This window comes from Coregonus clupeaformis, unplaced genomic scaffold (assembly GCF_020615455.1).
Source record: "Coregonus clupeaformis isolate EN_2021a unplaced genomic scaffold, ASM2061545v1 scaf0794, whole genome shotgun sequence".
NCBI classification, from domain to species: domain Eukaryota; kingdom Metazoa; phylum Chordata; class Actinopteri; order Salmoniformes; family Salmonidae; genus Coregonus; species Coregonus clupeaformis.
In genome coordinates this window covers 11,834-32,846 of record NW_025534249.1, presented here as the reverse complement: position 1 = coordinate 32,846, position 21,013 = coordinate 11,834, and the positions used below count along the sequence as shown (strand labels likewise).

The 21,013-nt window shown below is 43.6% G+C and overlaps 1 protein-coding gene across 1 annotated transcript; it reads left to right on the top strand.

The window, feature by feature from the left end:
• The first annotated feature begins 13,206 nt into the window (after positions 1 to 13,206).
• On the top strand, positions 13,207 to 20,034 carry LOC121559869 (bis(5'-adenosyl)-triphosphatase enpp4). The gene is made up of 8 exons (XM_041872936.2): positions 13,207 to 13,501; positions 14,520 to 14,778; positions 14,967 to 15,251; positions 15,545 to 15,664; positions 16,108 to 16,306; positions 16,415 to 16,585; positions 16,670 to 16,939; positions 17,225 to 20,034. Exons 2-8 carry the CDS (start codon positions 14,521 to 14,523, stop codon positions 17,323 to 17,325), a joined length of 1,404 nt encoding a protein of 467 aa, XP_041728870.1. The 5' UTR covers positions 13,207 to 13,501; position 14,520; the 3' UTR covers positions 17,326 to 20,034.
• Positions 20,035 to 21,013: the final 979 nt, after the last annotated feature.

Here is a 21,013-nt window from a genome sequence, read left to right as displayed (position 1 = left end):
CCAGTTACAGTGAGGGAAAAAAGTATTTGATCCCCTGCTGATTTTGTACGTTTGCCCACTGACAAAGAAATGATCAGTCTATAATTTTAATGGTAGGTTTATTTGAACAGTGAGAGACAGAATAACAACAACAAAATCCAGAAAAACGCATGTCAAAAATGTCATAAATTGATTTGCATTTTAATGAGGGAAATAAGTACTTGACCCCTCTGCAAAACATGACTTAGTACTTGGTGGCAAAACCCTTGTTGGCAATCACAGAGGTCAGACGTTTCTTGTAGTTGGCCACCAGGTTTGCACACATCTCAAGAGGGATTTTGTCCCACTCCTCTTTGCAGATCTTCTCCAAGTCATTAAGGTTTCGAGGCTGACGTTTGGCAACTCGAATCTTCAGCTCCCTCCACAGATTTTCTATGGGATTAAGGTCTGGAGACTGGCTGGGCCACTCCAGGACCTTAATGTGCTTCTTCTTGAGCCACTCCTTTGTTGCCTTGGCTGTCTGTTTTGGGTCATTGTCATGCTGGAATACCCATCCACGACCCATTTTCAATGCCCTGGCTGAGGGAATGCCCTGGCTCACCCAAGATTTGACGGTACATGGCCCCGTCCATCATCCCTTTGATGTGGTGAAGTTGTCCTGTCCCCTTAGCAGAAAAACACCCCCAAAGCATAATGTTTCCACCTCCATGTTTGACGGTGGGGATGGTGTTCTTGGGGTCATAGGCAGCATTCCTCCTCCTCCAAACACAGCAAGTTGAGTTGATGCCAAAGAGCTCCATTTTGGTCTCATCTGACGACAACACTTTCATCCAGTTCTCCTCTGAATCATTCAGATGTTCATTGGCAAACTTCAGACGGGCATGTATATGTGCTTTCTTGAGCAGGGGGACCTTGCGGGTGCTGCAGGATTTCAGTCCTTCACGGCGTAGTGTGTTACCAATTGTTTTCTTGGTGACTATGGTCCCAGCTGCCTTGAGATCATTGTCAAGATCCTCCCATGTAGTTCTGGGCTGATTCCTCACCGTTCTCATGATCATTGCAACTCCACGAGGTGAGATCTTGCATGGAGCCCCAGGCCGAAGGAGATTGACAGTTATTTTGTGTTTCTTCCATTTGCGAATAATCGCACCAACTGTTGTCACCTTCTCACCAAGCTGCTTGGTGATGGTCTTATAGCCCATTCCAGCCTTGTGTAGGTCTACAATATTGTCCCTGACATCCTTGGAGAGCTCTTTGGTCTTGGCCATGGTGGAGAGTTTGGAATCTGATTGATTGATTGCTTCTCTGGACAGGTGTCTTTTATACAGGTAACAAGCTGAGATTAGGAGCACTCCCTTTAAGAGTGTGCTCCTAATCTCAGCTCGTTACCTGTATAAAAGACACCTGGGCGCCAGAAATCTTTCTGATTGAGAGGGGGTCAAATACTTATTTCCCTCATTAAAATGCAAATCAATTTATAAAATTTTTGACATGTGTTTTTCTGGATTTTGTTGTTGTTATTCTGTCTCTCACTGTTCAAATAAACCTACCATTAAAATTATAGACTGATCATTTCTTTGTCAGTGGGCCAACGTACAAAATCAGCAGGGGATCAAATACTTTTTTCCCTCACTGTATAAGTCTCTCGTACCAAGTACTCCACACTACGGGGGATGATGTCATTGGAAGCATGACAGTATGAAAAAAAAATGTATGCACTCACTAACGTAAGTCGCTCTGGATAAGAGCGTCTGCTAAATGACTAAAATGTAAAAATGTAAATGACTTACAGCAAGCTGCAGAGAGTGGCACACACAGCGAATAAGAACCAGATCTTTGAGGCCATACTCCTCAGGACTTTATGGACCCCATTGTTAATCCCCGTCATAACAGAGGCATTGTCAGTCCATATCCCCAGGAGTTTCTCTTTTTTAAGGCAACACTTCTCGAGGAAAGCCACAACAGCACGGGCTATAGATTTGGCATCTCCTCCCTCCAACTCAACAAGCCCCAGAAATGTTTATACAATTGTCTGCTTGGTGTCACTAAAGTACCTTATCACAACCCCCAGGTACTTAGAAACACTTACATCCGTGGACTCATCAAGGAGAAGGATGAAACGCTGGTCACCCACATCTGCGACCAACTTTTTCAGAAAGTATGGTGCTAGAACACCATTTATATCATTTCCGTGCACTTTGTCCTGTGCATTTTGAAGTGGGTAGCAGCAGTGGAGTCTGAGAAAGCAGCTCTACATGCTTCTCCAATGTGATCACATGCCAGCATGGAACAGTGTTCAGCGATAGCTAATGCCATGGTGGCCTCAGCCTTTTTTGCAGAGTCAATTTTTTTAACCATAAATGGCAGCTTGTTTTGGGTGGAACTGTTATAAGGCTTTGCCCTTTGAGTATGTTTTTGAGTTGTCATGTATTTTTTTACATCACTAAGTTTGGCGTAGAAATCAACCTTACAATACAGGCAGTATGCCCGAGTATCATCTCCAATAAACAGCTTCAACCAGCCTTTGAATTCAGGGTTTGATTCCCACTCCTTTCTTTATTTTTGAGTGTACAGTTTAGACTGAGACATGTTGAGCTAGCCAGCTAGATGTTTAGCTTATGTCACAGAGAGGCACACACACAGTGGACGAGGTGAGTAAGTGACTGAAGCTGTGTGAGTCAAATGCAGTGATTTGTTTTTGTGCAGTGATTTATTTTAGACAAAGAACATTTTACATTTACATCCTGCCCTGAATGTAAGCCAGGGCGGGATCAGCCAGCGGCGGCTTCCCGCATGCGCGATTCATTTGCAGTCTGGACACGGAGGGGGGAACATCTCATGCTCTGACTGCAGCGCGAGGACTGGGCCGCCTGTGAGTGCTTTGGGACAGGGGTGGGGCCCACGGGGGTGGGGCCCACGGCAGCACCCGCTGCTCGTGCGGCAGCACCCGCTGCTCGTTGAGAAGAGTAAGAACGATACGTGCTTTCACGTCAGAGTCTCCAAAAGTCTCCAATAACACCAGAAAAAGTCGCTAGATTTGTCGCTAGTCGATTTTTTGAAAATGTGTCGCTAGAGGGGTCTGAATACTCGCTAAATATAGCAACAAAGTCGCTAAGTTGGCAACACTGCTAGGCAGGCTAGCACGAGAGCCATTGTATTGTATTTATGTTTATTTATTTTCCCTTTTGTAGTTTAACTATTTGCACATCGTTTCAAGACTGTATATAGCCATAATATGACATCTGAAATGTCTCTATTCCTTTGGAACTTTTGTGAGTGTAATGTTTAAGGTACTAGGGGGTAACTAGCCCCCTCCCTGTAATTCACATTAATACCACAATGTGTGGGGATCTATTTTCTCATAATTGGATCTGCATGTGATGAATAGCTTAGAAGGAATGCATTGGTGATTAAACATAAAAGGTTTGTACTGTACTGATATAAATTGTTTCACATAACAAGCTGTGATTCATGTGAGGAACATTAGGGGGTAGGATGAGATAAGAACTTGTGTCTCAAAATACTAGACTACACTGCTTCTTTGTGATCTGTGAACCGTCCAAGGACGTGTACTGCAAAAGTGCTGACTTTCTGGATAAGTTGCAATACAACTAGATGCCTGGCAACAGTGTGCAACAGTGGAGCGCCAAGGGGCTGGGACCAGCCTGTGCGCCAACGGATTGGCTGAGTAAGTCTAAACCACGCTCAGTCTCTACTCTGATTGGCCAGCAGAGAGCGGGAACTATCTCTGTCAGAGTATTTTAAGAAGAACTCATAACAATGGCTTAGTTCTCTGTCTGCCCTGCGTGGTATTTCAGTGAGCCCGTATACGAACCATCATACTTATCATACATACATTTTGCATATAATAAATTTAGCTTGGATTGAATATCTCTTGATTATGTTTTCTCTTATTCCAATACCAGATTTGAATTACGCAATTTCTAACAAATGTCACCAAATTATTTTACCAACACTTTCCCTGGCTGCCACTGCTCTTGCTCAACAAAAAATGTCCTCAGTGTCATCACAACTTTTGGAGATATTTCAACAAAACGATTTTGTGGTAATTTGGTCTAATTTTTTGAAATTTTGAAAAAGTTGTGGATATATTTCAATGAAGTTAGATCTATATATTTTTTAAATATACAAGTAGGAAAGCCTTAAGAAAATTATCCACTTTTTTAGAGAGAAAAATGTCGATTTTTATTTTGTAAAGTAGTAATATGTTGGATGAGTGTGTTGGGGGCTACTCGCCCCGCTTACTATGGTTATGAATGCGTTTCTACCTGTAATTTAGACTAGCCAGGTTAGCGCTAGTTTATGCTAACTTGCTAGCTAGCAACTTCACTAGCAGTAAATGCTAGCCAGCTAGCTAGTTAACATAAGCTGCTAGGAGTGCTAGCTAGCAACCTTACTAGGAAAGGGAAAGGGGGATACCTAGTCAGTTGTACAACTGAATGCATTCAACTGAAATGTGTCTTCCGTATTTAACCCAACCCCTCTGAATCAGAGAGGTGCGGGGAGCTGCCTTAATCGACATCCACGACTTCGGCGCCCGGGGAACAGTGGGTTAACTGCCTTGCTCAGGGGCAGAACTATAGATTTGTACCTTTTCAGCTTGGGGATACTACCAGATTGTCTGAGGTAAAATACATTAAAAGAGATAACGTAACTTAATTGCAGTTGTAAATGTTTCCACTCATGACTGATAGCTTTACAGTTAATGTTACTTAGCTTTTTAGCTATTTTACACAGCATGTCATGTCATATAGCTAGATAGCTAGCTACGTTTTTAAGAGAGAGCTTTTCAATTTGCATCTCTTCCCCTGTTTTCAGTCACGGGTGGGGACTGGATTAGATGTGAGCAGTGCAGGAGGTTGGCTCATGAGTTGTGCTCCAATTTTACTGGGGATAGCTTTATTTGTGACCTATTTACAAATTAGAATCATGCAATAGCAGTGCATAAATTAATGAGTTAAGTTATGAGTTATTGTTATTAAATGTAATATTCCAATGTTATTTAATGTTATTAGCTATATTCCATTTCAAAATTCCAATGGATTTTTTTTTTTAATGAATTAAAGACAACTATTGAAAACCTTTTGCTCCTGAATGTCATTTTAAAGAATGCTGGGATTTAAAATATTGCATTATTCAAATAATATTTAGTGCAATTGTACATAATGGATTGTTGTCACGCCCTGACTCAGGGGACGGTTATTTGTTGAGTCAGGGTGTGTATATTTCGTGTTGTGTTTATTTCTATGTTTAGTTTCTAGATCGTTTAGATCTATGTTGGCCAGGGTGGTTCCCAATCAGAGGCAGCTGTAGCTCGTTGTCTCTGATTGGGGCCCATACTTAGGCAGCCTTTTGGCACCAGTCTGTGTGGGATCTTGTTCCGTAAAGGTATGTTATTTGTCTACCTTGGACTTCACGTTTCATTTTGTTCTTTTGTCGTGTGTTCAGTACGGAAATAAATATGAATGCATATCACGCTGCGCCTTGGTCCTTCTCGTTAATGAACGATCGTGACAGAAGATCCCACCAATCCTGGATCAAGCAGCGTGATGAGGAGAGAGGATGGACTTGGGAGGAGATGAGCGAGAGTCTGGCAAGAGGGATGGAGGCCATGAGCACGGGGGAGAGACAAGCCCAAAAAAATTTTAGGGGGGGGCTCACGCCGTGGACGACGAGGCAGCAGGAGGCCGCGATAGAGCGGTTCAGCCGTTTAGCAGAGGAGGCCGCCAGATTAAGGGGGTCATTGGTGCAGAGGGAGCAGAAGGAAAGTGTAGAGGCACGGCGAGAGGAGCTGGTTAGGCAGCAGAAGGAGCGGGGGTTAATGAAGGAACCCAGTCCCGCTCCTCGCACTAATCAAGTGGTGCGTGTCGCCAGTCCGGTCCGGCCCGTTCCTGATTCCCGCACTAAGCCAGTGGTGGGTGTTCCCAGCCCAGTCCGGCCCGTTCCTGCTCCCGCACCAAGCCAGTGGTGCGGCGTCGTCAGCCCAGTCCGGCCCGTTCCTGCTCCCCGCACCAAGCCAGTGGTGCGCATCGTCAGCCCAGTCCGGCCCGTTCCTGCTCCCCGCACCAAGCCAGTGGTGCGCGTCGTCAGCCCAGTCCGGCCCGTTCCTGCTCCCCGCACCAAGCCAGTGGTGCGCGTCGTCAGCCCAGTCCGGCCAGTTCCTGCTCCCCGCACCAAGCCAGGGGTGCGCGTCGTCAGCCCAGTCCGGCCCATTCCTGCTCCCCGCACCAGGCCAGTGGTGCGCGTCGTCAGCCCAGTCCGGACCGTTCCTGCTCCCCGCACCAAGCCAGGGGTGCGCGTCATCAGCCAGGTCCGGTCCGTTCCTGCTCCCCGCACCAAGCCAGTGGTGCGTGTGTCCAGTCCGGCACGGCCCGTGCCTGGTCCGGCACCGGTCAGCTGCTCCACTCCGGAGTCAGAGCAATCCGCTCCACCGGGGTCCAGTCCAGCCCCGGTCAGCGGCTCCACTCTGGAGCCAGAGCAATCCGCTCCACCGGTGCCTGATCCAGCTCCAGTCAGCGGTTCCAGACCAGACCAGGGGCGCAACGGGGAGGTGGAGAGTAAGTGGTGGTTACACCCGGAGCCGGATCCGCCTCCGAGGCGGAATGCCCACCCAGCCCCTACCCTATTAGGTTTATGTGGCGCGGTCGGAGTCCGCACCTTTGGGGGGGGGGTACTGTCACGCCCTGACTCAGGGGACGTTTATTTGTTGAGTCAGGGTGTTTATATTTCTATGTTTTGTTTCTAGATCGTTTAGATCTATGTTGGCCAGTGTGGTTCCCAATCAGAGGCAGCTGTAGCTCGTTGTCTCTGATTGGGGCCCATACTTAGGCAGCCTTTTGGCACCAGTCTGTGTGGGATCTTGTTCCGTAAAGGTATGTTATTTGTCTACCTTGGACTTCACGTTTCATTTTGTTCTTTTGTCGTGTGTTCAGTACGGAAATAAATATGAATGCATATCACGCTGCGCCTTGGTCCTTCTCGTTAATGAACGATCGTGACAATTGTATGGAAAAGGAACAACAAAGAAAGAACAAATAAAATGAATGTGCAGGTGAGTTAAAAAGAGGGACTTTACATAAAATATCCTCATAGTATGGATATTAATGGTGACACCGCCTGCCCTCCAGGACACCTACAGTACCCAATGTCACAGGAAGGCCAAAAATATCAATCAAGGACATCAACCACCCGAGCCACGGCCTATTCACCCCACTACCATCCAGAAGGCGAGGTCAGTACAGGTGCATCAAAGCTGGGACAGAGAGACTGAAAAACTGCTTCTAAAGGCCAGCAGACTGTTAAATAGCCATCACTAGCCGGCTACAACCCGGTTACTCAACCCTGCACCTTAGAGGCTCCTGCCCCATATACATAGACATGGAATCACTGGTCACTTTAATAATGGAACACTAGTCACTTTAATAATGTTTACATACTGCTTTACTCATTTCATATGTACAGTTGAAGTCGGAAGTTTACATACACCTTAGCCAAATACATTTAAACTCAGTTTTTCACAATTCCTGACATTTACTCCTAGTAAAAATTCCCTGTCTTAGGTCAGTTAAGATCACCACTTTATTTTAAGAATGTGAAATGTCAGAATAATAGTAGAGAGACTGATTTATTTAAGCTTTTAATTCTTTCATCACATTCCCAGTGGGTCAGAAGTTTACATACACTCAATTAGTATTTGGTAGCATTGCCTTTAAATTGTTTAACTTGGGTCAAACGTTTTGGGTAGCCTTTCACAAGCTTCCCACAATAAGCTGGGTGAATTTTGGCCCATTCCTCCAGACAGAGCTGGTGTAACTGAGTCAGGTTTGTAGGCCTCCTTGCTCGCACACACTTTTTCAGTTCTACCCACAAATGTTCTATAAGATTGAGGTCAGGGCTTTGTGATGGCCACTCCAATGCCTTGACATTGCTGTCCTTAAGCCATTTTGCCACAACTTTGGAAGCATGCTTGGGGTCATTGTCCATTTGGAAGACCCATTTGCGACCAAGCTTTAACTTCCTGACTGATGTCTTGAAATGTTGTTTCAATATATCCACATAATTTTCCTTCCTCATGATGCAATCTATTTTGTGAAGTGCACCAGTCCCTCCTGCAGCAAAGCACCCCCACAGCATGATGCTGCCACCCCCATACTTCACGGTTGGGATGGTGTTCTTCGGCTTGCAAACATAACAATGGTCATTATGGCCAAACAGTTCTATTTTTGTTTCATCAGACCAGAGGACATTTCTCCAAAAAGTACGATCTTTGTCCCCATGTGCAGTTGCAAACCGTAGTCTGGCTTTTTAATGGCGGTTTTGGAGCAGTGGCTTCTTCCTTGCTGAGCGGCCTTTCAGGTTATGTCGATATAGGACTCGTTTACTGTGGAAATAGATACCTTTGTCTTGGCTGATTTCTTTTGATTTTCCCATGATATCAAGCAAAGAGGCACTGAGTTTGAAGGTAGGCCTTGAAATATATCCACAGGTACACCTCCAATTGACTGAAATGATGTCAATTAGCCTATCAGAAGCTTCTAAAGCCATGACATCATTTTCTGGAATTTTCCAAGCTGTTTAAATCAATTTTCAATCAATTTTATTTTTTATATAGCCCTTCGTACATCAGCTAATATCTCGAAGTGCTGTACAGAAACCCAGCCTAAAACCCCAAACAGCTAGTAATGCAGGTGTAGAAGCACAGTCAACTTAGTGTATGTAAACTTCTGACCCACTGCAATTGTGATACAGTGAATTATAAGTGAAATAATCTGTCTATAAACAATTGTTGGAAAAATTACTTGTGTCATGCACAAAGTAGATGTCCTAACCGACTTGACAAAACTATAGTTTGTTAACAAGAAATTTGTGGAGTGGTTGAAAAACAAGTTTTAATGACTCCAACCTAGGTGTATGTAAACTTCCGACTTCAACTGTATTCTGTAGCTAAGAAAGTAAAACTAAGTGTATGTTGTGTACTAAGCTGTTAGTAGCCCATGTGGCTCACTCTAATAATTTGGTCCTTTTCCCCCTCATAACTTAGCCTACTGTTCTGACTTGGTGGTGCACATGTAGCCTATAGCCTGTTTTAGAGAAATGTCATCATCGAATATTGTAAGAGCTTTCATTGTCTGCTTATATGCACCCTTTATTTATCCTACGGTTCTGACTTGGTGTACAGGGAGAATACTATAAGAATGGCCCATGTTCTGAATTCTGTCGCTGAACATTTCAAAAGTGCTGAACAAATAGTTATATTGACTACGTCTGTCTTAGCTCGCTCATTCATGTCTTAATCAAAATTACAGATTGCCTCTTATCCTCTCATCATTCCCTTATGCCATAGTTTGTACATCTGAATTGTCAGTAGAAACCACATTTGTTTAAGCAAGTCACCCATATCAGCTATGTTTTTTAAAAAGGCAGTAAATGAGGCTGAATGAACTGTTTTGCTGCCTGACAAGGCTCCGCTGATAGCCAGGTGTAGCGGTGGTAAGGATTCAGTCCATGGTGCTGAAAAGAAAGCTCTGCTGTTGGGACAGCTTTATGTAGGCCCTAACAGTTTGTGGGCACTGTTTGTTAACGTTATAGTGCATTGAGTAAGTTTTACGACTTTGTCGTTGTGGGGGTATGATTAATCCCGCCCGGGCGCCAGTGTAGGCGTGTTTTGCATTGGCTGAAAGTTGAAGCATTCAATTTGGAACCGGGCTGCCTCCTGGGCGTGAGCCAGGTGCCCGGTTCAAAGCCCATGGCGAAGTCGGCTCAAAACAAAAGTGACGTTTAGTGTTGTGTTGCGGCAAAACATTTTTGGGGAAGTTTGCCCCACCAAGATTTACATGCTAAAATCGCCACTGCATATACAGTGGGGAGAACAAGTATTTGATACACTACTGATTTTGCAGGTTTTCCTACTTACAAAGGATGTAGAGGTCTGTAATTTCTATCATAGGTACACTTCAACTGTGAGAGACGGAATCTAAAACAAAAATCCAGAAAATCACATTGTATGATTTTTAAGTAATTAATTAACTTTTTATTGCATGACATAAGTATTTGTTACATCAGAAAAGCAGAACTTAATATTTGGTACAGAAACCTTTGTTTGCAATTACAGAGATCATACGTTTCCTGTAGGTCTTGACCAGGTTTGCACACACTGCAGCAGGGATTTTGGCCCACTCCTCCATACAGACCTTCTCCAGATCCTTCAGGTTTCGGGGCTGTCGCTGGGCAATACGGACTTTCAGCTCCCTCCAAAGATTTTCTATTGGGTTCAGGTCTGGAGACTGGCTAGGCCACTCCAGGACCTTGAGATGCTTCTTACGGAGCCACTCCTTAGTTGCCCTGGCTGTGTGTTTCGGGTCGTTGTCATGCTGGAAGACCCAGCCACGACCCATCTTCAATGCTCTTACTGAGGGAAGGAGGTTGTTGGCCAAGATCTCGCGATACATGGCCCCATCCATCCTCCCCTCAATACGGTGCAGTATTGCAGAAAAGCATCCCCAAAGAATGATGTTTCCACCTTCATGCTTCACAGTTGGGATGGTGTTCTTGGGGTTGTACTCATCCTTCTTCTTCCTCCAAACACGGCGAGTGGAGGTTAGACCAAAAAGCTATATTTTTGTCTCATCAGACCACATTACCTTCTCCCATTCCTCCTCTGGATCATCCAGATGGTCATTGGGAAACTTCAGACGGGCCTGGACATGCGTTGGCTTGAGCAGGGGGACCTTGCGTGCGCTGCAGGATTTTAATCCATGACGGCGTAGTGTGTTACTAATGGTTTTCTTTGAGACTGTGGTCCCAGCTCTTTTCAGGTCATTGACCAGGTCCTGCCGTGTAGTTCTGGGCTGATCCCTCACCTTCCTCATGATCATTGATGCCCCACGAGGTGAGATCTTGCATGGAGCCCCAGACCGAGGGTGATTGACCGTCATCTTGAACTTCTTCCATTTTCTAATAATTGCGCCAACAGTTGTTGCCTTCTCACCAAGCTGCTTGCCTATTGTCCTGTAGCCCATCCCAGCCTTGTGCAGGTCTACAATTTTATCCCTGATGTCCTTACACAGCTCTCTGGTCTTGGCCATTGTGGAGAGGTTGGAGTCTGTTTGATTGAGTGTGTGGACAGGTGTCTTTTATACAGGTAACGAGTTCAAACAGGTGCAGTTAATACAGGTAATGAGTGGAGAACAGGAGGGCTTCTTAAAGAAAAACTAACAGGTCTGTGAGAGACGGAATTCTTACTGGTTGGTATGTGATCTAATAAAGAAAGAAAGAAAGAATGCCATTTAGCAGACGCTTTTATCCAAAGCGACTTACAGTCATGCGTGCATACATTTTTGTGTATGGGTGGTCCCGGGGATCGAACCCACTACCTTGGCGTTACAAGCGCCGTGCTCTACCAGCTGAGCTACAGAGGACCATATACTTATGTCATGCAATGAAATGCAAATTAATTACTTAAAAATCATACAATGTGATTTTCTGGATTTTTGTTTTAGATTCCGTCTCTCACAGTTGAAGTGTACCTATGATAAAAATTACAGACATGCTTTGTAAGTAGGAAAACCTGCAAAATCGGCAGTGTATCAAATACTTGTTCTCCCCACTGTATCTCACATTCTCCCACATTTCAGGTTGGCAACACAGGGAACCCAAACATGAGCAGAAAAAAGTACTATTAATACAGAAAGTATTATCCCTTTTTCACAGCAACTATTTCCCTTTTTCTTTGATGTTACAAACAAACTAGGACCAACAAAAATAGCCTGCCTCTGACTTTATCTGAAACTTGCCCATACTGGTATATACAGTTATCAATATAATACCAACCAACCTCTTTTGACCTTGGGGGGGTTTATTTATTTCATGCATTATACTGCCATTGTACTATGGGAACGCACAATTAATAAAGATGGTACCATATGATCATTTTTGGTACCATTTATCATAATTGTGCGTTACCATGGTATAATGTATAATGCACATTAAAACCATGGTATTTCCATGATCCACATCTATACCATGGTAAAAGTGAGGCAATACCTACATGGTACTACTATGGTACTTTCATTCATACCTACTATTGGTACTTCAATTCTACCATGGTATAGTCTGAATCATGGAAATGTACCATGGTTTTAGCCTTGAAGTATGATGGTACTACCATGGTACTGTCATTGTACCTACATATTACTATGGTATTGCATCATTTATACCATTGAATAGATCTGAATCATGGAAATGCACCATGGTTTTAGCTTTGAAGTATGATGGGACTGCCATGCACCTAAATAATACCATGGTGCATTTCCATGATTCAGATCTATTCAATGGTATAAATGACGCAATACCATGGTAATATTGAGGTACACTGGCAGTACCATGGTAGTACCATCATACTTCAAGGCTAAAACCATGGTACATTTCCATGATTCAGACTATACCATGGTAAAATTGAAGTACCATAGTAGTACCAAGGTATGAATGAAAGTACCATAGTAGTACCATGGTACTGTACATTTTTGTAAGGGGAGGAAAGGAAGAGAGGAGAGGAGGCGAGAGGAGAGACAAGAAGAGGAGAAGACATGAGAGGAGAGACAGTGGGAGAACCTCAATTGCATACTACTCGCGCCCTCTCTCTTAGCCGCCATCGCAAAAGAAGGAGGCGAGGAGAGAGAATGCTAAGATATGCGATTGAGATTCTCCCGAGGAGAGGAGAGGAAGAGAGGAGGCGAGAGGACACTTGTAGATCAGCCATTTGTCCACTGGACCAATCAGGAAGCATTTGTTGTGGGGTGAAACGGCTGTCAACGTTTTCTACAATACGATTGGTTGACCGAGCTGCTTGTCAACGGAGCACCTCTATTTTGAGCAAATTTGACGACTCTGTCATTGTGGGGGTATGATTAATCCCGTCCGGGCAGGCTTGTTATGCGTCGGTTGAAAGTTGATACATTCGATTTGGAAACGGGCTGCCTCCCGGGCGTGATCCAGTTGGCCGGTTCAAACCCCACGGCTAAATCGGCTCAAAACACAAGTGACGAAATTAAGCACGTAGTAGTAATTACTAGGAATCTGTGTTTTCTCATGCGAAAGGGATTGCTTTTGATAAAAACGCTTTATCTGCCTTCCCAATGAAAGGTAGTTAGAAAATTAAAACATTTATTTGATGGAAAAGAGATGTATGTTTCTGGAAGATGCACCATGCTACCTTGTTGACAAAATGACCGAGCGGCGCAGATTACTGTTCGATTTTGAGAAGAGCGCGTCTCCCTCCCCGCTTTCGCCCAATGACATGGCAGGCATATGCCCGGTACCCGCGGCTTAGCATAATCGAATCTGCCCATTGTGAGCTTGAAATGACAACAGCTAGCTACGAGGAAGTGAAAGCGGGTATATTTAAAACCAAACCTTTGCTTTTGGAGGAACATAGACTGAGAACGTCCACAGAACGACAATCTAAGAGAAAGCTGTCAGATTGGTGTAATTGTTGACAAACAAGGTGCGTATGATGATCTTGCGCAATCCTTGAGCCGGCTGGGTAACGTTAGTAAACATTAAACGTTCGCTACCTGGCAAAGGTAGCTAGTTAGCTAGCTAGCTTACTTTTAGCTTGGAGGACAAGTCGTCAACTCTTAGTTAACTACACAGCTAGAGAGCTAATCAACTGTCTGTCAGGGATATGTGATGTGGACGGGGTGGTGTCAAAATACCTAGTTAGCTTGCCAACTATATAGTGTGTCATGTCATACAGGGCCAGCACAGGACTTCCTGATTGTCTAGCTAGCTAGGTCCATTATCTTCGTCGCGAGGTTGTCATATGATTTCCATGTTAAACCCTTGTCTGCACGCTTTACATATGGGCGGTGAGGTTCACTGGGACTTGTTTGACAATCAACACAGGTGTGTGTGTGTGTGTCTTGTGAGCCCTGCCAGATCACACCAGTGTTAATTCAGTATATTAGTCAGATTTCATGGAACAGTAAAAGATCAGAGTCCTCTCTGTTCTCCTCAGTAAGATGGTTAACTTCATCTAATGGAAACACAAACTAGAAAATTACATTTGGAGTGGGAAGAGTCTCCCTCAGGGAGAGAGGGAGCTTTTTTCAGAAAGTTGAAGCTTGGAATACATGTATAACAAGGTTTTATTGGTGTCTACTCCACAAACCTAATTTGGTCGTTCTCTTTCGGTAAGTTTGCGTAGACTTTCGGTTGAAGCAGATGCACCTCCCCTTACTGCAATCATCGACTTCCGTCTTCTTTCGTATGCCTCCTTAAACACGGTCATATAAAGGCTTTATTTGCTTTAAAGCACAGGAGGCTGCTGAGGGGAGAACGGCTCATAATAATGGCGCAAATGGAATGGCATCAAACACCTGGAAACCATGTGTTTGATACCATTCCACACTTCCCGCTCCAGTCATTAACACGAGCCCGTTCTCCCCAATTAAGGTGCCACCAACCTCCTGTGCTTTAAAGTGTCTACTCTACAACACTAATTTGGTCTATCTCTCTCTCAGGATGTTAGTCCTGCTGTACTTCCTCTTTACCTTCGCCTCATTGGCTGCTTCAGTGGGGCAGACAGGAAGTGGAAAAGGATGTGAGGCGGGCGCTGCGGCCCCCATTCCGGTGCTGCTGGTGTCGTTTGATGGTTTCAGAGCCGACTACCTTCAACGGTTCCCTCTACCCAACCTAAAGCAGCTGTACTCGCAGGGAGTTCTGGTGGAACAGATTACTAATGTCTTCATCACCAAGACCTTCCCTAACCACTACAGCCTGGTAATGTATAACATTTTACCCCTGAGCTCTAACCCCTTGTGAGTTATCGAGGGGATGGTGTACTACAAACATTTAAAAAATGGAATACCCAAAAGGCCTACTAAATAGGTAATATGGGAATTCGATCACATCTGAATTCTAGCCAGCAGTTTGTACGACCCCTAAATGCTAACCTCTATGCCCTCCAGGTGACAGGTCTGTATGCAGAGTCTCATGGCGTCGTAGCTAGCAATATGTATGACCACGTGACTCAGAAGCATTTCACTACCTTCAACGACACCGACCCTTTCTGGTGGAACGAAGCCGCACCCCTCTGGGTCACTGCACTGGATTGTGGGTACAAGACGGGCGTGGCCATGTGGCCGGGGTCAGACGTGCCGATCAGGAACAGAACAGCGACTCACTTCATGCCCTACAACCCCTCCGTGACCTTTAGTCAACGCCTGGCCAATGTCACTCACTGGCTGACTGGGGTATGTAACCTCTGACCCATAATCCCAGTTATTGTTTTCACTGAGTACTGCTTTCAGAGATGGAAGAGGAAGTGAGACATCCCACTCCCTAATCTTTTCTGGTTCATATACAGTCAATGAATTGAGCAGACCAGTCCCAGCTGCTATCGCATTGGTGTCTATGGGACAGCAACCCCTTAAGCAGACCGGAACTGTGACACATTTTTTCAATGGTAAATGGCCTGATTAAGTTATCTTCATTTATCCACCATCTTTGCTGCTTTTATGTTTTGCCTCCATTCCTCTCTCTCCAGGGCCAGGGTAATGGGGAGGGGCCAGTATCGTTTGCAGCTCTGTACTGGGAGGAGCCAGACAGGACAGGTCACAAATATGGACCAGACAACACCACCCACATAGGACAGGCTCTTAAAGAGGTACTGTACGTGTGTGTGTGTAACACAATATTACATTGCATTATGTGGCGCAGTGGTCTAAGGCACTGCATCGCAGTGCTAGCTGTGCCACTAGAGATCCTGGTTCAAATCCAGGCTCTGTCATAGCCGGCCGCGACCGGGAGACCCATGGGGCGGCACACAATTGGCCCAGCGTCGTCCAGGGTATGGGAGGGAATGGCCGGCAGGGATGTAGCTCAGTTGGTAGAGCATGGCGTTTGCAACGCCAGGGTTGTGGGTTCGTTTCCCACGGGGGGCCAGTATGAAAAAATTAAAAATAATAATAATGTATGCACTCACTAACTGTAAGTTGCTCTGGATAAGAGCGTCTGCTAAATGACTAAAATGTAAATGTAATTATATTGTGCTCAGTTCTGCTGATTTTGATCTGTATGGGTTTGTGTGTGTGTGACGTGTCTTAACAGGTAGATGACAATGTGGGTCTGCTGATGTCAGAGCTGAAGCATGCAGGGTTGTGGGGGCATGTCAACGTCATAATCACCAGCGACCACGGAATGGCCCAGTGTTCTGCTGATCGCATCATCAGACTGGATGACTGTCTGCACCCTGACAACTACTCAGTAATAGACCTAACCCCTATCGCTGCTATCATACCCAACGGAGGTACACACACACACACACACACACACACACACTTGCTATGAGTGAGAAGTTTGTGACTGGTTAAAGGAGAGGTTGCTTAATGTGTGTGTGTGTGTGTGTGTGTCTCAGACCCCGAGGCTGTGTTTTCCCTTCTGAGTGGTTGCCATACCCACATGACTGCGTACCTGAAGAAGGACATTCCTGATAGGCTGCACTACAGGAACAATGACAGGATTCAACCAATCATATTAGTCGCTGACGAGGGATGGACTATCGTACAGAGAGGAGGGCTACCACGTCGTAAGGCTGTTACACATGACCCCCCCCCCACACACACACACACACATACACAACTAACCCTCTGTCTGTGTGTGTACCCTCTAGTGGGAGACCACGGCTATGACAACACTCTACCCAGCATGCACCCCTTCCTGGTGGCAGTGGGCCCAGGTTTCCTTCCTGGTTACCGTCTCCCGCTGTTACAGAGTGTTGATGTCTACCCAATAATGTGTCAGCTGCTAGGGGTGCCACCAGCGCCAAACAACGGATCTCTGTCCCAGGCACGCTGCTTCCTGGCTGGGGAGGACTGTGTTGACATCCCCCTGGTGGTGGGACTGGTGTTGGGGGTACTGCTGGTTCTCATCACACTCACTGGTCAGTCTGCGGTATTGCTTGTAATATATACGTTACGTTATTATCATGTTTTAAGGGAACTATGTAGTTTTTGTTATTGCCGAAAGAGAGAGAAGGAGCACTTGTTATATTTTAGATTTTGTCATTGACTTTAATATTTGACTTTTTATTATTGATATTGAAATTTGTACTGCACTGTTGAGGAGAGCTTGCAAGTAAGCATTTCACTGTACCGTTAACACCTGCTGTATCCTCTTACACGTGACGAATAAACTTTGATTTGATCTCTCTCTCTCTCTCTCTCAGGACTGTTCATGTTGTGGAGGCCACGGCGTCAGTCATCCTCTCGTCCCTTCCAACGCCTCTCAATACAGGACGATGATGATGACGACCCTCTGCTGGACTAGAGTAATCAGCTCCCAGCTTTACTAGACTGAACAACCACAGATCAGTACGTCATATCACATCCAACCAGAGATCATCACCACCACGCTCCCAACAACCAATCGGTACTCTGGTCAAACGTTTTTCACTAAATAGGGAAGAGAGTGTCATTTCAGACACAGCCATACTCTGTTTTAAGACTAAACAGAGCGGTTGTCAGATTTCAGATTCACACACTCCTCTTTCTCTGTGGTACCATACTTATGGCGTATTCAAATAAATGCATGAACTATAAATAAACAAATATTGAACCATAAATAGATAATAAGACACCAAAGGGAACAGTTATTTGGTAGAAACAAACTGGGGTTACTTGAATATGTATATATACAGAGAAGCCACCTATAATGATATAACATGTTATATATGTGAAGAAATGCTCTGTTAATTTGTAAAGATTTGCAAGACAATCATAAAAAGAAGAATACATTTTTATGTTTGCTAAAAGAGATTCTAGTAAAGGGAGGTAAATCTGAATATTGAAGAGTATATTTCATAAGAGTACTGCTATATTGCAGTAGTATATTGCAGTAGTAGTTATTGTTTGAACAGCAGTCATGCTGTAAAGTTGTTATATAGGTTTTATTAAGGGTTTTATTAGATAATCTGTAGACTACTAAGCCAGGGAGTGGTGTTTCTGTTGATGGTGTTTGTTAGTCAGTTTATTTGATTATATTTAGTAGTGTGTGTTTGCTGAGCTAAGCTATAGCACAATATGGTTTCCTGTAGTGTTAAGGAGACCTGCTATACTGTTAGATTCATGGTCAGGGGCCTCATTTATAAACGTACAAAGTATACCCCAAAACATGCATGCGCCATTTACTTTTAAATTGTTTCAAATATACAATCAACCTTGCAGAATGCATGGACAGTGTATGGCATGTTTATTTAGAAAAAGTCAAAACGTTCTGCCCACACCTCTACAGAAATGTGATAAAATTAGCCATTACTCTTTCTTTTAGAAACTGTCGTGGCCTAATTCCAATAGTTACTCTTTCTTTTAGAAACTGTCGTGGCCTAATTCCAATAGTTCCAAATTATACAGCATATAAAGGGCGTTATTGTCACCATAAATGGTGAATGGCGGTGTTATAATGCTCGTTCACGCACGCACAGTTTTAGGATGGTTCGGATTTATAACGGGACATATGCGTGTGTATGGTGTGCACCAAGTTTATAAATCTCTATATTTTTAGACATATTATTTTTTTAAATAGCGCATGCAGATAGTTTTACATTTACGCAGCGGTTATGAATGAGGCCCCAGGTCCTTTATCTGAAAATAAGTTATTGAAGAAGAACTTTACTTATGGCTTCTGTTTAAGTTTCTGATTATCTCTTCAAGCTACAGTGTGTGTGCGTGTGTGTCGGCTGAGAAAGGGTGTCCAATGTCTTTTTATTATCCTTTAAAATATTTTTATGCGCTCCATGTTTATTTTGCACCTTTTCGTTTGTGTGTGTGGTTTGTTTCCAGAGAGCTCTGATCTTCCATTATTAAATGATTGTAGTTGTGTAGAGAAGTCGAAGATCTGCTGTCACTATGGGTACTATACCATAGTTACTATGTTTGCAGTACTATTATTACTGTACTGTAACTATGCTGTTACTATGGTTACTGTATTGTTACTATGCGAACCAGTTGATGTCCCGCCTCCAGGTGGCTACTGAATTGGTCCTCTGTGTGTTTCTGCTCATATTGTCATTGAATGACACATAAAAGTATAAAGTGTCCACATTGTATCATTATTTTTCAAAATGCTTAGATTCCACCCCCACCCACTATGTCTTCCCCCTACCTATGCTTAATCATTACACTTGAATGTATAATTGACAGGTGTGTGTCTAGCTAGGTTTCCATCCAGTTGGTGACAGATTTTCATGCAAATATTGTAAAATCTGCATAAAACAATATGCACATTTTCCCACCAGAGATGTGTTTTCATCAAACGGACTTATTGCTGATAAAAGGATGTGCGTGATGACGTAGTGCACATAAAAATAATTCCCATGCACCTAATAAAAAATACAAGTTAAATGGGTTTCCATCTGCTGTTACTGTCATAGGCTACTGGTCTTTTTCCTTTCAAGCATGGTTTTGTTTGCTATTGAATGAGTGATGGATAAATGGTAGCCTAATAGTTGTTGTGTAGAGGTAATAAACCAGTCATGTCAGAAAAAGAGAGAAATGCCCTGAAATATGATTGATTTAGGCCTATATAATAAAAGTAAAATAAAAATATTAGGCAACGTGCTGCTATGTGATCTTCTTACCAACGGCAAAGGCATCTGGTTTTCATTAGGCCTACATTTTAATGATTTTATTAGCCTACCATTATTATAATTCCCATGCATCAAACACCTCCATTTACCCCAAAATAACAATATTTGCTTGCAATACAGTTGATCAACCACTAGAAGTTGTGCATATGCAATTTGTAAGATTTGCATGGAGTTATGCACACTTTCCCATCAAGTTCAAAATGGATAAATTAGATACATTTAGATAAATAAGGCCCCAGGAAACAACACACGTTGGAAAATGAATTGTTTTTTTTAAATCTTCAATTCAGTCACAACATAATGTATTAAAATGGAAAGATACAAAATGTTAGTAGATACTGACTCATGTAACATTTGTATATTGTTCAGATTAAACTATATGTTTTAAAATATTGGTTTTCTTATGTCGTATTATTATTATTATTATTATTTTTTTTATACTGCAGATAGATTGTAACTTCCATCAATGTAATTGTCTGCATCACTTTCAATCCCCCATATGTTTTTTTTCTACAAAAATATATGTACAGTGGGGAAAAAAAGTATTTAGTCAGCCACCAATTGTGCAAATTCTCCCACTTAAAAAGATGAGAGAGGCCTGTAATTTTCATCATAGGTACACGTCAACTATGACAGACAAAATGAGAAAAAAAATCCAGAAAATCACATTGTAGGATTTTTTTATGAATTTATTTGCAAATTATGGTGGAAAATAAGTATTTGCTCAATAACAAAAGTTTCTCAATACTTTGTTATATACCCTTTGTTGGCAATGACACAGGTCAAACGTTTTCTGTAAGTCTTCACAAGGTTTTCACACACTGTTGCTGGTATTTTGGCCCATTCCTCCATGTAGATCTCCTCTAGAGCAGTGATGTTTTGGGGCTGTCGCTAAGCAACACAGACTTTCAACTCCCTCCAAAGATTTTCTATGGGGTTGAGATCTGGAGACTGGCTAGGCCACTCCAGGACCTTGAAATGCTTCTCGAAGCCACTCGCTGCCCGGCGGTGTGTTTGGGATCATTGTCATGCTGGAAAGACCCAGCCACGCTTCGTCTTCAATGCCCTTGCTGATGGAAGGAGGTTTTCACTCAAAATCTCACGATACATGGCCCCGTTCATTCTTTCCTTTACACGGATCAGTCGCTGGTCCCCTTTGCAGAAAAACAGCCCCAAAGCATGATGTTTCCACCCCCATGCTTCACGTAGGTATGGTGTTCTTTGGATGCAACTCAGCATTCTTTGTCCTCCAAACACGACGAGTTGAGTTTTTACCAAAAAGTTATATTTTGGTTTCATCTGACCATATGACATTCTCCCAATCCTCTTCTGGATCATCCAAATGCACTCTAGCAAACTTCAGACGGGCCT